Source organism: Callorhinus ursinus, unplaced genomic scaffold (assembly GCF_003265705.2).
Source record: "Callorhinus ursinus isolate GAN/ISIS: 27379988/994484 unplaced genomic scaffold, GSC_fseal_2.0 scaffold125, whole genome shotgun sequence".
Classification (NCBI taxonomy): Eukaryota; Metazoa; Chordata; class Mammalia; order Carnivora; family Otariidae; genus Callorhinus; species Callorhinus ursinus.
This window is the reverse complement of record NW_027397187.1, coordinates 645614-660118: the sequence shown is the minus strand read 5'-3', so window position 1 is coordinate 660118 and position 14505 is coordinate 645614. Positions and strand designations below refer to the sequence as shown.

Sequence of the window (14505 nt, the reverse complement as noted above, 5' to 3'; positions counted from 1 at the left end):
ACTTAGGTGTGAGGACGGCCCTGCTTTATCCCTACTGGGGGCTTTTGCAGTTGGGTTTGCAGAATCCTCAGTTGCTATTGGAAACAATGATGTCACTGGCAGGGGGCGGAGCTTCAGCCATCCTTTGAGTTAGGGAAGTGAAGCCCTCTCCAAGGGTGTGGGGACAAGGGAGGCTCTGGAAAGGGGCAGGAGGGGTGGGGGCTGGGAGTGAATTAGGGGAGGAAGAGCAGGGGAAGAGTAGAAGCAGGGGATATTGGATGTCTATCCTGGCACACACCTCACCAGAGCAAGTGCTTTCTGATGTCTAACCTTGGTCCCATCCGCTACAAACACAACTCTCTCTGGCCTTGGCTTCTGCATAACTGATTTGGGTCCAGACCCCGGACTCCGCTGGAAGACCCAGCTCAACATGGGGGCAGCCGCTGTCACCCTTTCTATTCTTCTCAACCCTCTGGGGGGAGTCCAAGTCACATGGCCAGGCAGATGGGATCTCTCCCCCATTTTTGAGCCTTTTGGAGGGGGGAGTCCCACTGTCCCTCCCCTAGAGACATGGCTTAGGGCCTCTCCACACCTCTGGGTCTCCAGCCAGCAGAGTCAGGCCCCGAAATATCGTTGACTATGGGTGAGGACTCGTGCGCGCGCGCGCGTGCCCACACACACGCACACACTGCCAGGACACATTTGGTCATGTTAAAGACACGCAAGGCTGCCGCAGGGACACGAACCCCTCTAACCTCTCTAAACTCATCTCCCTGCAGGTCGCTGTCGCAGCGACCCCTCCAAACACACCCGCGCGTACACGCACACTCGCGCACAGCCTCCCCCCACCCCTCGTGTGCTCTGATAAATGCTCGCACCAACGCAGGCGCACACTCTGGCGCGGGAGGCGCCGCTCCGTGTTGGGAAGCGGGGGCGGCGGGAGGGGCAGGAGACGCTGGCCCCACTCGCGGCTCCGTAGCTGCCGGTCGCCGCAGCGTCGGGACCAGGACCAGCGAAGCCCGCGGAGGAGCCGCGGCTGCGACGAGCTCTCGGCGGCGCCGGGCGCCTGGAGCAGCGCCGGGACCCGCTTCAGCACCGCGGACAGCGCCAGCCGCTCCCGCGGCCGTGGGACCCCCGCGTGCCCGGCACAGCGCCCGCCCACCGAGGGCTCGGGTGCCCTCTTCCCTCCCGCAGACGTCCGGGGACTACGGCTCCGGGGGAAGACGTGGCGCCCCCAGCCCGCGGGATCGGGCGCGCGCAGGACGGCCGGGACACCCCGCTGGGGATGCGCCGAGGGCCCCGTATTCGCGCTGCCCAGAGCTAGGGCTCTGCCCGGAGCCCATGAGCACCATGCGCCTGCTGACACTCGCCCTGCTTTTCTCCTGCTCCTTTGCCCGCGCTGCCTGCGACCCCAAGATCGTCAACATCGGAGCTGTGCTGAGCACGAGGAAGCACGAGCAGATGTTCCGTGAGGCCGTGAACCAGGCCAACAAGCGGCATGGCTCCTGGAAGATCCAACTCAATGCCACCTCCGTCACCCACAAACCCAACGCCATCCAGATGGCCCTGTCGGTGTGCGAGGACCTCATCTCCAGCCAGGTGCCCACCACCCCCCACCAGGGCTCCCGCAGCGCAGCTCTTACCCCTCCCCCCACCGCCTCCCCACCATCCTCCCTCCTCTACCCTCCATCCCTCCTACTGTCCCAGTTTCATCCCACCCTTTCCTAGCCCTCTTGAGAGAGGACCCCTAAGCGAGCTGGCTCATGTTGGAAAGGGCTGGTCTCACTAGCAGCCAAACACCAGTTCCCCATCTTGCCACATCTTGCTCCCCCCCCCCCACTGATCACCTGCCACCATGGTCAGTCCTCACAAGGTTCCAGGGCTCCAGATCCTGACCCATGTGTGCAGACGTGTGGCAAGCATTTCATGGTTTGTTTCATCACTGTGTCAGTGAAGGGTGGGTATCCTGGGCTTATGGGCAGAAGGGCTCTCCCAGCCCCAAGCACGCACTGTGAGCAGGTCTTTAAACAGGATGGGGCCTGGGGCCATCTTTGTCTCTGCTTCTAGACCTCCTTCCCTTCCTCCCTCCTCTTCCCCCATCCATGGACCCCCATCCATGGACCAGAGATAAGAAATGGACCAGGTGTTGAAGCAGAGTGTTCTGGAGGGTGGGAGCAGGGACTGTGCATGTGGGAGGTGTCCGGGCACACAGCGCGGGAGCCGCTGACTGCCAGCGCTGCGGGGGAGGACATGACTCTTAGGATTTTGCCCGTCAGAGCTGTCCGCCCCTGTGCCGTGCTGCCTGCTGAATTCCAATGAATCCACGGGATCACTGCAATGCAGCCCTTTATGTAAGAGTCGGGACCGACACTGGGCCAAATGATGCTTATCCTTGCTCACCTGCCAGACACAGCACATCTGTGGACATCGGTGAACAAGCACACTCACACATGCACATCTGTGTTTATGCACAGAGATGCCTAGACTTACATTAGCACACACTCATGCACACCAGCATTACACAATCGATTGCACATGCTCACTCACACACATCTGCCCAACACGCATGCACACCCATGGACACACATGCTCATGGGCCACACAGTGCTTGGCACACCCAGGTGCACATGCAAACAGGGGCTCAATCATGCACACACATGCACATACACATAAGGACATGTTGGGGCATACATTTATACACATGCATATTCCAGCACACACTTGTGAACACCTGTATGATCAGACACTCACGCAGACACAGACTGGGCACTTTTGGTTGCAGACTGGAGGTGAGGGCCTGGGAAGGGATAGCCAGTCCAAACAGCTCCAACTGCAGAGGCTGGGGCTGAGCTTTGCTCAGAAATCTCCCCCTCCCCACCTCACAAGCCACCTCCATGCTCCCAGCCCCAAGCACGAGAGATAGGACTGGGTGAAGTCTTCGTGGCCAGCAGCTTAGGTCACGTGTCCCATCTGGGATGAGCGAGAAACGTGAAGAAGCGGAGTTAGAGAGTCCGGGTAGGGCCCTTTCTGGGGGCCCCTCCTCCCACTCACAGTTACGCCATCTGTGAGCATTGTTCCCTCAGAGAACAGCCAGTGCCAGGAGCAACAGTGACAGTGACAGCAGCAGCTGCCCCTCGCGGGGCACACCTTATGGGTGAGGGCTGTGCTAGCTTGGCAGCCATTGCCCCATGTGTGGGGCCGGAGCATGCCACCCCCCCACCCCATGAGCAGGAAGAGGTGGGCTCTGTGGCTCACAGACTGGGAGGCGGAGTTGGGACAGACACAGGCCCTTCTAATGGGAGGGTGGCAGGGAGGTGCCAAGCCATCTGCTCCCCGCCACCACCCTTCCCCTGCCTTGGAGTACTGAGCCACCGGCTTCAGACCTGCCTGCAGGGGCCGTGGTCCAGGCAGGAAGGCCAGGCTGCCCACCCCTCCCCAGCACTCTCCTTTCTTGAGGATGTGGTCAGCGTTCAAAGTCAGGACTAAGTCTGGTTCAAACTAGGCTGAGCTCAGCCGGCCCCTGGAAGACACCTGCAGGATTGAGGGCGCCCGTGACTCCTTGCCTGACTTCTCCCAACAAAACTCCATCTGCAGTATTAGATGCAGACCTTTGGAGCAGCTCGCGGTTTCTGGAGCACTGGCCTCCGTGCCCAGGCGGAGGGACAGTGGGTGTGCTCGTCAGCATGATGCGGGACCAGCCATTCTCACCAGCCCATGATACGGGCGATGTGTACCTCCTGGGACATCCCGAGAACAGTCTCTGCCTTCCCTTTCAGGGTCTCAATACACATCCCAGGACAGTTCCTCCAGTGTGAGGGATGAAGGGAGGCCCCAGGCAGGGAAAAGTGCAGGGAGGGGTCTGTCATCTCCCTGTGTGTCCTGTCTGCCCCCTGGAGTCTTGCTCTGCTTCTGACTCACTCACCCCTTCAATTGTAGACTCTGAGGGTGGTTCTTGGGTCTTGTCCCCTTGCCTGGGGGTGTGTACCCCTTGGGCTGCATGTGTGCACAAATGGTGCCCCTGGATGTCCCCACCCCTGGCCTGCTGAGTTCAGCCTCCACTGCTTCGGGGCAGCCAGCTCCAGTGCAGTGCCCATCCCACCCTCACCCCCCACTCGAGCTGACCCTGTGCCCTGTGTCCACAGGTCTACGCCATCCTAGTTAGCCACCCACCTACCCCCAACGACCACTTCACTCCCACCCCCGTCTCCTACACAGCCGGCTTCTACCGCATCCCCGTCCTGGGGCTGACCACCCGTATGTCCATCTATTCAGACAAGGTAAGCCTGACCACTCCATGGGGACCCAGCTGGCTCTGTTCCTGTGTTCAGACCCAGTGGCTGAGTCCGGCAGCCCAGGGCCACTGGCAGCTGCCCTGGGGTGAGGGAGGAGGGCGGAGGCACAGAGGTGCTCAGACCATGGGCTCTGGGCTCAAGGAGCAGCAGGGTGAGACGTGAGCTCGTGCATTCATGCATGTTCACACACTCATACCCATACACAGAGCCTCAGACACACACAGACTCACTGACACACACGCACATACACACCGATACACATTCTCCTAGCAGACAAACTCAGACTCACACAGGTTCACAGATACAAATAAACCCATACATTCACACCAAGTTCACGTGCACACACAAACATATCCCCATGAACAAACACTCAGGTGCTCTTACACACATTCACACATGCACACTCACACCATACACACTCTTACACTCACACACACACCAAGGTGTTCACCCTCCCACACACTCATGCTCCATCACACACAGCTGAGTAGGCTGTGTAAGGCACACTCGTGCACTTATACTCATGCCCACACACACACATACACTTACTCTGGCAAGCGACAGGCACCAATAACAAGCCCTCGGAAACAGCAGAAGTTCCCGTGGGCCGGGAGAAGGGACAGACAGGTGGATTTTGGAGAGCTGGAGGGGGCACTGCCAGGGGAGGAAAAGCCTGGAAGGGGTGCACCAGGCAGCCATGAGGTTGTGGGTCCCAGCCTTTCCCGCTGCAGGGCACAGGTGAAAAAGATGTCCGCGTATGTGCAGGGTAATGGAGGAGGCAGCTCATGGCAGGAGAGGCTAGACTGGGGTCTGCAGGTCCTGGGGCTGCAAGCACCAACACTCAGCAGCATATAGGACCCTTGTGGCCCCCGGGTGGGGAATGAGGGTCTGGCTGGAGCCATGCAATCCTGGAGCAGCAGCTGGAGGAGCCAAGAGGTCACTGAGCTGGTATCCCAAAGAGGTGGGGAACTCGTTCTAGGCCACACAGCTCTCCCACAGCGTCTGCCCATGATCCTGGGAGGACTCATCAGCTGGGGAAGCCAAGAACCACCAGGAAGCTGGGAGGGCCCCACAGCCTGCTCCACGTCTTCCTCCAGACCTTGGGCTACCTGCAGACAGATCAGGAGGGGCCAGAGGAGGGGCCGTGTGCTGGGGGCTTCCCAGTCTCCCATCCCCTCCAGGTCCATCTTGCCGGGAGTCCACAGTTCTAGATAAAGCTGCCTAAGGCATGGAGGTCATCCCAGCCAGGGCCAGGGGGTCTGGGGAGGTCAGGGATGGGTCTGTCCAGAGGCGAGGGGAAACTGAGGCCAGTGCCAAAGTTTGTCCAGGAAGCCCCCAAGGGAGGAAGCCAGTTGGAGGCTGGAGCGGCAGCTCCTTCCTGAGGCTCTGGAAGCCCCAGCATATAGCTGAGGCACCCAGACTGTTCAGATGCACTTAGCCCTCAGCTGCAGAGAAGTGGGGGACCCTTTCCTGTGCCCTCCAACCTCCTTAGCTGTCTGGCACCCGTCCCCTCGTAAGCAAGAGGAAGGAACTGTGCTCTACCCAGGAAAGCAGCTGGGAGGAGGCGCCCTCTCCCAGGGCAGAACCCCAGCCCAGATTCAGATTGTGGCCCAACTCCCTGGTCCAGCATGAGGACCAAACCTCACAACTCCGCCCTGGCCCCACTCAGGGTCCCAATCCATGGCCAATCTGTGCCCAACACACAGACCGGGAGGCCTGGGTCAGAGCCAGTCCGAGACCCCAACTACAACCCCCTTGCAGCCATGCTGACAAGTGGATGAGGGCCAGAGGCAAAGGGGCATTCTTGCGCTCAGGTTCCAAGGCACTGCCCCCCAGGCCACAAAGAGGGAGCAGGTGGAGAAATGATGTGGACATCTCAGAGCACCACAAGATCAGCGTGGGACTAGCATTCCCTGGGCAGACATGGAGGGGCAAGACTGCAGAGGGCAGAGCCTGCTGTGCGCTCCTGCCCTGCCCTGCCCCATCCTGGCAGTTGCATGTACACACAGAGAAGGAAGGCAGGGTCAGCCAGCAGCAACCTCTGGACTTGAAGACAAGGTTTTGGCCCCAAATAAAGACTTCTGGCAAACACTACGGTTGTGTGAATTTTGGGAAGGAGCCCTGGGAAGCCCCACTGCGGATAGTTGAGAGGCTGTGCGGGGACAGCAGCCAGGGAGCCGGGGAGCTCATGTCAGGGACACTTCCGACAGTTCCAGAGACCTGGGCAGACACCGAGCGCTGTTTCTCAGATTGGACGGCGTGGGGGGCAGCAGGGGCAGTGGGGTCCCTGGCTCTGGCAGGTGGCCCCCAGCGGTCTGAGGGTAGAGCTAGGAGGAAGCAGGGTCCCGGGCTGAGGGGTCTGCTGGCGTCTGCAGCGGGAGGAGGGCGTGGGGGAAGCGCCCCCATTCCCCCGCCGGCCCCTCAGCCTCCCTGTGTTCCCGCAGAGCATACACCTGAGCTTCCTTCGCACGGTGCCGCCCTACTCCCACCAGTCCAGTGTGTGGTTCGAGATGATGCGCGTCTACAGCTGGAACCACATCATCCTCCTGGTCAGCGACGACCACGAGGGCAGGGCCGCGCAGAAGCGCCTGGAGACGCTGCTGGAGGAGCGCGAGTCCAAGGTGAGGCCCGGGCCGCGGGCGGGAGGAGCCGAGGAGGAGCCGAGGAGCCGAGGAGCCGGAGGAGCCGGCGCGCTGCCTGCGCTGTGTCTGTGGCCCGTGTGTGAACACCCTTTCTTTCCATCGTGCATGGTCAGCACCACTACGTCTGGCGAGCGCCCGCCCCAGCCTGTTCTCGGCTCATTTCACTCGCTTTGCCATTAGTCGAAATCTCCTTCGTGTCAGTCCCTGCGGGGCGAGGGCAGGACCACCTGGAGCTCCGCAAACACCCCACCCCGCCCAGCGCAGCACCCTCCCCCTCACGGGGCTGCAAGGCCCGCCCCCGCCCCTTGCAGTTGCGCCCCCGTCCCCCGCAGCGCCCCCAACCCCAGAAGGCGGAGGCCCCAGCCAGACCCGGCGCGGCCCCGCCCCTCCTCCCGCCCCCTAACCCTCCCCACAGCGGCCCCAGAGCCCCAGCGACCGTGCGTCGTGCCCCTCCCCCAAAGGACCCGGTACCCTCCCTCCCTGCATTGCACGACCTCACCTCCCCTGCTGCCCTCCCCCTCTCAGCTGCCCATTGTCCTACCCGAAGCTCATCCACAGACAGCTGCCACCCCCTCTCCTCTGCCTGGGCTCTGCCCCCTTCAGGCCTCCCGCTCCCCCAACCTAGCCCGGAGGCTGTCCCCTCCTCACCTCACTCCCACCATGGGGCTGGGCTCTGGGTTCCTCCAAGAGACCAGTTACCCTCCTGGCTCTAGATACACTGACCAACAGCCCCAGCCTGGCCCCCACTCTGTGGGGCCGCAGAGAGGGCAGAGTGGCCATTTCTGGGGGTCCAGGTGACCCCCACCCCCTTCCTTGCCCGCCCCCACTGCCAGCTTGAGGAAGCCCAGGGTCCCGCCTTCACCCAGCCCAGAGCCCTGAGAGCTCAAGCCCTGTGCCATGGCCCCTCAGTTAGGATGGAGGCCGAGGCGCAGAGGGGCGGGGGGAGGCCTAGGCTGGGGCGGGCCCGGGGAGGCCAGACCAAGGGGGTGGTGGGAAGCATGTTCTGTCTGTGAAGTCAGAGCTGGCTTCAACCAACTTAGTGCCAACCCCAGGCCCCTCACAGGCCCCTGCAGGGAGTAGAGGGCACCGGCTGGGGTGGGTGAAGCCAGAGGGCAGACTCAGAGGTTCCTGGGGGGGGGGGCCCTGCTGTGGGAGATTGGCTGAGTCTGAGAGGGAGGGCTGACCCCCAGCGCCTGGCAGGCTGGTCACCTCCTGGCGGGCCCACCGATGGCTACACACACTCACACGCTTACTGGCCGTGTCCCTGCACACCCACCCACGTGCGCCCATGCTCACAGGGACATGTGGTCATTCCCAAGACAATCCGCTCACATTTCACATCTCCCACCACAGCCTGAGACCGTACCTGGACACGCACACAGGTCTGTAGCCCACAGACACACTCACCCCACCAACTCACACACACGCCCACACACGCGCCTGCACGCCTTCTCACACACACATACACACGAGTGCGCAGATGGCACTGGCCCTCATTTCTCCACCAAAATCTTGTGTAGACTGACACTTTCACAGAGATGCCCGCAGATGCACACGACCCGTACGCATGCACGCACACACACACACACAGAGTCCTATCACACTCGCTCACCAGTGCACGCGTGGGCCGACAGCTGTGCACACACCCATCAGTGAGAACAGGCACCTGGGCCTCTAAGGGAGATAGAGGGGAGGGTGCCAGGAGGGGAGGGACAGAGGGGACACAGGGCATGAGGGAGGGACTGCTCACCCCCATTCAGGACTGCCTCGGGTGGGGTGGGCACTGCTGGGACCACGCAGCAGGTGCATGGCAGGGGTGGGGGAGGCAGGTGGGACCCCAAAGGGACACAGACAGGGCCGCCCTTTCTCCCAAGTGTGACCTTTTCCAAGAGCACAGCTCCGTGGCTGGGAGCCCCGGTGGCCCCCGTGCCCCCTCGCCCCCAGCACTGCCCTGGCCCCCAGCCCGCTCGGGCCGCGGTGTTTGCGAGCTCCAGGTATGTGCCCGTCTGCAGACGTGCCGAGGAGGTGGTGTGGTTGCTTCAGCGCCGTCATTTTCAACCGTTTATAATCTTCTTCTGTGTCTGCATATTTTCTCTGTGCACATTATTCATCAGAGTAAAAAAAGGAACTATGAAAACCTCGACCAACTGTCCTATGACAACAAGCGCGGACCCAAGGTATATATGCATGGACGTGCACGCCACCCACCGACTAGGGAGCCCTGGCCTCCGGCGCCTCGGCCGCTAGGGCCGCTGTCGGCCCGGCTGTGCTGCGCCGCAGGCCTGAGCCTGGAGGAGAGTGAGGCCGTGAAGCAGGCAGCGGCAGGCAGGAGAGGGCAGGAGCGGGGCCGCGTGGGTGCCCGCGGCCCGCCCACCGCGGCCTCAGCCTTGGCCTGCACCGAGAAGCAGGCACGGCCGGGCCGGCCGCAGGAGGAGCTGCTCTCTGGGAAGTGCATGCGAATCTCTGGGACCCCCAGGGTTTCCTCGCGGAACCCAGGAGGGAGCCCGCCCGCCCAGCTGCCCGCCTGCCCCTGTCGGTCCAGCCACTCCTGCAGGGGCCTGCAGGGTCAGGCCTGAGAGGATCTCCCGTGGTTTTGGAAAAGTCGGCCCTATTTCTGCGCCCGGTTGCATTCCAAAGCTCTTTTCTGTTTCCTGTCCGCTGCACGCATCCTTCTGAGTCTCGGCCCACTTCAGCTTGCATGCTCAGTGCGAAAGTGAGGACAGGAGAGATGGAGCGAGCGCAGGAGAGCGAGCAGGCTGAAGAAAGGACAGCAGGCGAGGCCAGGCCAGGCCAGGCAGGTGCACAGTGCAGGTGGCAGGTGCACAGTGCAGGTGGCAGGTGCAGGCCGCGGCGGCCCTAGCCAAGCTGCCTCTGGGCTCTTAGCAGCTGCAGCCCGACTCTCGCCCCTGAGGCGCTATGCCCCTGCCCCAGCCATCTGCTAACACTCCCGCTCACACCGCAGGCTGAGAAGGTGCTGCAGTTCGACCCGGGGACCAAGAATGTGACGGCCCTGCTGATGGAGGCGCGGGAGCTGGAGGCCCGGGTCATCATCCTCTCCGCCAGGTGAGGCTGGGCTAGACCCCTCCCCCTACTTCGCCCAGGCCTGCACCTGGGCCAGGGGCACTGTGGGGCTGACGCTGAGTTTCAGCTTCCAAAATGCCATGTCGAGGAGCGCCCCCCACCCCCGCCACGTACACCTGGAGACCTGGCCAGTGCAATACCTTCTACCTGTCCATCCTTCCTCCTTCTAGTCCCCTGTGGCTGCTTGCTCTGAGATGGGAGATGGAGAAGTCCCTGCCCTCAGGAAGGCAAACATGGCCCAAAGGCAGAGATGTGACCCAGGACTCTGGGAGCCGGGCTCAGGGGCAAAGCCCAGGGAAGGGACATGTGGGTGTGCAGGTGAGCCCAGGGGAGAAAGCCACAGCGAAGAGAGAGGCAGAGTCCTAGGACGGCAGGATTGGAGCAGCTGGAGTGGACAGCAGGAGAAAGGAACCAGTTAGGGACCTGTGGAAACCAAGCTGCAGCCAGCCAGCGCCTGACCCCCACCTTGACCTTGGAAATGAGACCTCAGCAAAAGCCTCCCTTTCCGTAAATGGCTAAGTTCCCCTGGGAAGGGAAAGTCCAGGCCTCTGGACTAGGAAAAGGAAGAGCCCCATTCCATGGAATAGCCAGGAGGGCCCACATGGACACACTCCAGTCTGCCCGTTCCTAGAAGCGCCACTGGGCTCCAACAGAGTGGAGAAAGACAACAGGGGTCACCCTGCCCAGAGGAGCGTTCCCCAAATGCTGCCGTCCAGCAGACCACAAAGAGGAAGCAATACTCTGAGTTGCAGGGCAGGTGTCCGTTTGGACATTCCGTCAACAAACCCCTGACACAGACCCCGGTGCCCCACTTCCCAGTGCTGGGGAGGGTGGGGCCAACCAAGGCTCCCTGGGCTGGAAGACAGGGAGCCCCTCGCTTACCAGAGCCAGGAGCTCATCCCCTTCTGCCCCTGTTTTACAGTGGCTAACCCGGGCTCACGCCAACCACTGACCCTGGGCACTGAGGGGAGGGCTCCAGGAGAAAGGTTTAAGGACAGGTGCAGGCAAGGCCAGGGGTTGCCCCGTCCCTCCCAGGGCAAGCCCTGCCCAGAACAAGCCCCATGGGAAAAGCCCCACCAGATCCTTCCATTTGATTTCCCAATTTGTTTATACTCCCCCTCATTCATCATGGGGCTTGAGAGAGGTTCAGTGCATGTGGTGGGATCAAAGGGTGGGTGGGTGGGTGGACCAGTAGACAGACAGATGGGCGAACGGACAGTTAGCTAACAACCAGAAGGCCCCTTCAACCAGGACAGAGCAACTCTAGGAACTCATTCTGCCAAAACATAGATGTTCAACTGTTGGGCCCCTTAACAAAGGATGAGGTCACATCAAACTAGACCCCCTCAGCCCTCACCTTATCACCAGAGTGGCCACCAGGACACTGGCCGGAAAGCCACAAGTAGAACCGATCCACAGACTCCCACCATACCCGGGTCCCAGCAGAGGGGTGGGCACTTTCTCCAGTTTCCCTCTGGTCCGTGAGGTACCACACCACATTCTGAAGCTCCCTGAGCATGGGCTGGGAGGGGCTTGCCCTTCGTTGCCAGCTCCCAGGCTCAAAGACAGGTTTGGCAGGTATGGCTCCAAAACAAAGGTCAGCCCAGGGCAGGCTATGTGGTCACATCTGATAGTTGCACACACACCATGCACACATGGAAACATGCACACTAACTATGTGTGCACCACATGCGAGAATGCACATGAGCACACACCACCGAACACCACATGTACACACGTCATGCACATCACACACACACACGTGTGTGTACACACCCCCAAATAAACCTTGTGCACGTGCCCACAGGCACACAGCATATGCACACCACTCACACACACACACACCGCATGTGCACACACCATGTACACACCATGCACAACACATGCCAAGTGTGTACACACACGAACACACATTACACACATACTACATAGACACACACGCGTGTGCACACCCACACATGGGTACACACCATATACACGCCACACACCGTGCACACATATATGTACACAAGACGTTCATACACACAGAGGCACAACACAACATACACCACACACCACATGCACGCACCTAGCCCCCACGTGCACAGACACTGCCAACAAAGGCAGAGCACTCACCAACCACACAACCACCAGCACCCCCCTTGGACCCACACAAGGCCCCTCCCTGGACCGTTAAGAGCAGAAGGTACCCCTCCCCTCACACCTGGGCTCCTGGGAGCAGAGACGCCCGCGTGGCATGATGACGGGGCTCCCGGCCGCCCCGCACGCCCCGGTTCCCAGGAGCCAGGGAGGCGAGGGGGCGGCACACACAGGTCTTCCTGACCCCGGTACTTCCACCTGACACACGGGTTCCTCCTGCCTGAGGGCCCTTGAGAGCATGTTGGGGACAGGCCTCATGAAGCCAGTCTCAATTTCTGAGCAACTTTCTATGGAGCGTCGAGAGGTCGTGTCTCCAATTTCCTTCTTGCCTTCCGAGATTGTCTTTTCTGGGGCCAGTTACTTCCCTAAAACAGTCGGATGGGCTGATCAGGATTTTGCCTCCAACTTTTTACTGGTCATAACGATTCGCACAGACACAAGCGTGGCGGTGCACTCGGCCCACTCAGCCAGACGTCCCGGAACTGAACCATGTCACGCAGACAGGCTTCTCTGCCAGCTTCACCGGGCAGCCTGTGCCCCTACAGGTGCGGCGCTGGCCTTGCCAGGCAGTCCTGGCTGGAGGCTCTGCTTTGGTCACGGGTGAGGTGCTGCCCGGGGCACCTCTCTGTGCATGGCTTACATCAGGCAGGAGCATGTCGTGTAGAGCAAACACGGAAGGTCTACGTGTCCTCTCTGGCTAACCCTTGAGAAAACTGGGGGCAGGCCCCTTAGGGAGTCTAGAGCCACCTCAGTTTTCAGAGTCAGTCATTGTGAAAATAACCCAACACTCAGACAGTCCGTCCATCCCCTCTGGACCCCGCATTAGCCAAATGCCAGCTGTGGTCTCTGGCCATCTGTGGCCAGGTCCCAGCTGGTAGAGAAAGGAAGGTCAGAGCAGGGGGAGGACCCCCAGAGGCCCCCACAGCCCCACCAGGCCCAGGATCCTTGTCCTGACAAGGGGAGCCCTAGGGGGCCAGGAGCACAGGGGCTCACCTGTAAGGACACCTCGAGAGCTCAGGATCACATGCGCCTCCAAGGCAAGGCCCTGCGCTGCATCCTGCCACCGCCCCAGCCCTGGGTGGCAGGACATGCACAGCTGCTGGGCAGCAGCTCTCGGCACTCATCTCTCTCGAGCAGCTTTCGCTGCAAAGCGGAGGGCAGTTCCCAGGCACTGGGTCCCACCAACATCTGACCAACCCGGAGCATCCCCCGCCCCTCAACTTGCATGTGTGGATGTGGAGAACCAGAGCGTGTACGGCTTGTCCAGGAGGTCGAAGGGGCATGGGCTCTGGGGTGACTGTCCACACACAGACCCAACTCTGCCAATTACCATTACTTGTGTGCTTTGGGTGCCTTGGTTTCCCCTCCTGCCACAGGGATAGTACTGATGTCCGCTGCATAGGGATACCGTGATAATTAAATACAAGAGTCCGTGTAAAGCGCTCAGAGCAGTGCCTGGCACCTGGTGAGCAAGCGAGCAATCAACAATGATCCCTTACCATCTGGGGCACCCTGACCCTGCTCACCAAGGCAGAGGGCCAGCAAGAGAGACTGGAAGCTCTGGGGGTCTGGGCCCCATTACCCCATCCCTACCCTCCACCACCACCCCCCTCACCTCTGTTGCGGGGCGGGGGCGGTCTCCTGGCCCAGGTGTGGGCTGGCGATGCAGGCTGGTACCGGGCCCTCTGCACCATCACTGGACCCAGGAAGGGCTGGGCCTGTCACCTCGGCAGTGTCCCCAGGCCTCTTTCCAGGCGAGGGTGGGCTGGGGGAGAGGCGGGGACAGGCCCAGACTCCAGAGGAGAACCCGTAGGTCCGGTGGGGAGGGGCTGGAGTCCTGGCTCGTCATCGCCCTCTGCCCCACAGCGAGGACGATGCTGCCACCGTGTACCGCGCAGCCGCGATGCTGAACATGACCGGCTCCGGGTACGTGTGGCTGGTGGGGGAGCGCGAGATCTCAGGCAACGCTCTGCGCTACGCCCCGGACGGTGAGTGCTGGGCCTCTCCGGGTCCCGGTGGGCCGGGGTTCCCCACGGGCTCTAAGCCCACCACACTCGCCCCAGGCATCATCGGACTGCAGCTCATCAATGGCAAGAACGAGTCAGCGCACATCAGCGACGCCGTGGGCGTCGTGGCCCAGGCAGTGCATGAACTCCTGGAGAAGGAGAACATCACCGACCCGCCCCGGGGCTGCGTGGGCAATACCAACATCTGGAAGACAGGGCCGCTCTTCAAGAGGTGGGCGGGCTCGCTTCTAGGGGTGGGCGGAGACTGTCTTCCAGAGGTGGGCGGGGCTCCCTTCTAGGGGTGGGCGGGGACTATCTCCCAGAAGTGGGCGGGGCTTTCTTCTAGAGGTGGGCGGGGACTATCTT

At 61.4% G+C, this 14505-nt stretch overlaps 1 protein-coding gene across 8 annotated transcripts in view; it reads left to right on the top strand.

Annotated features, from left to right (window-relative positions):
* The first annotated feature begins 882 nt into the window (after positions 1–882).
* GRIN1 (glutamate ionotropic receptor NMDA type subunit 1) overlaps positions 883–14505 on the top strand; it is a 23956-nt gene continuing 10333 nt past the window's right edge. For 4 of the 8 annotated variants that reach the window (XM_025864867.2, XM_073890013.1, XM_025864864.2 and 1 more), the window contains exons 1-7: positions 883–1578; positions 4122–4256; positions 6716–6892; positions 9028–9090; positions 9876–9976; positions 14000–14121; positions 14197–14371. In XM_025864867.2, the coding sequence (XP_025720652.1) occupies positions 1321–1578; positions 4122–4256; positions 6716–6892; positions 9028–9090; positions 9876–9976; positions 14000–14121; positions 14197–14371 (1031 nt within the window). In that variant the 5' untranslated portion in view covers positions 883–1320. The remainder of the gene's footprint in view (positions 1579–4121; positions 4257–6715; positions 6893–9027; positions 9091–9875; positions 9977–13999; positions 14122–14196; positions 14372–14505) is intronic. The other 4 variants (XM_025864868.2, XM_025864866.2, XM_025864865.2 and 1 more) reach the window with 2 other exon arrangements.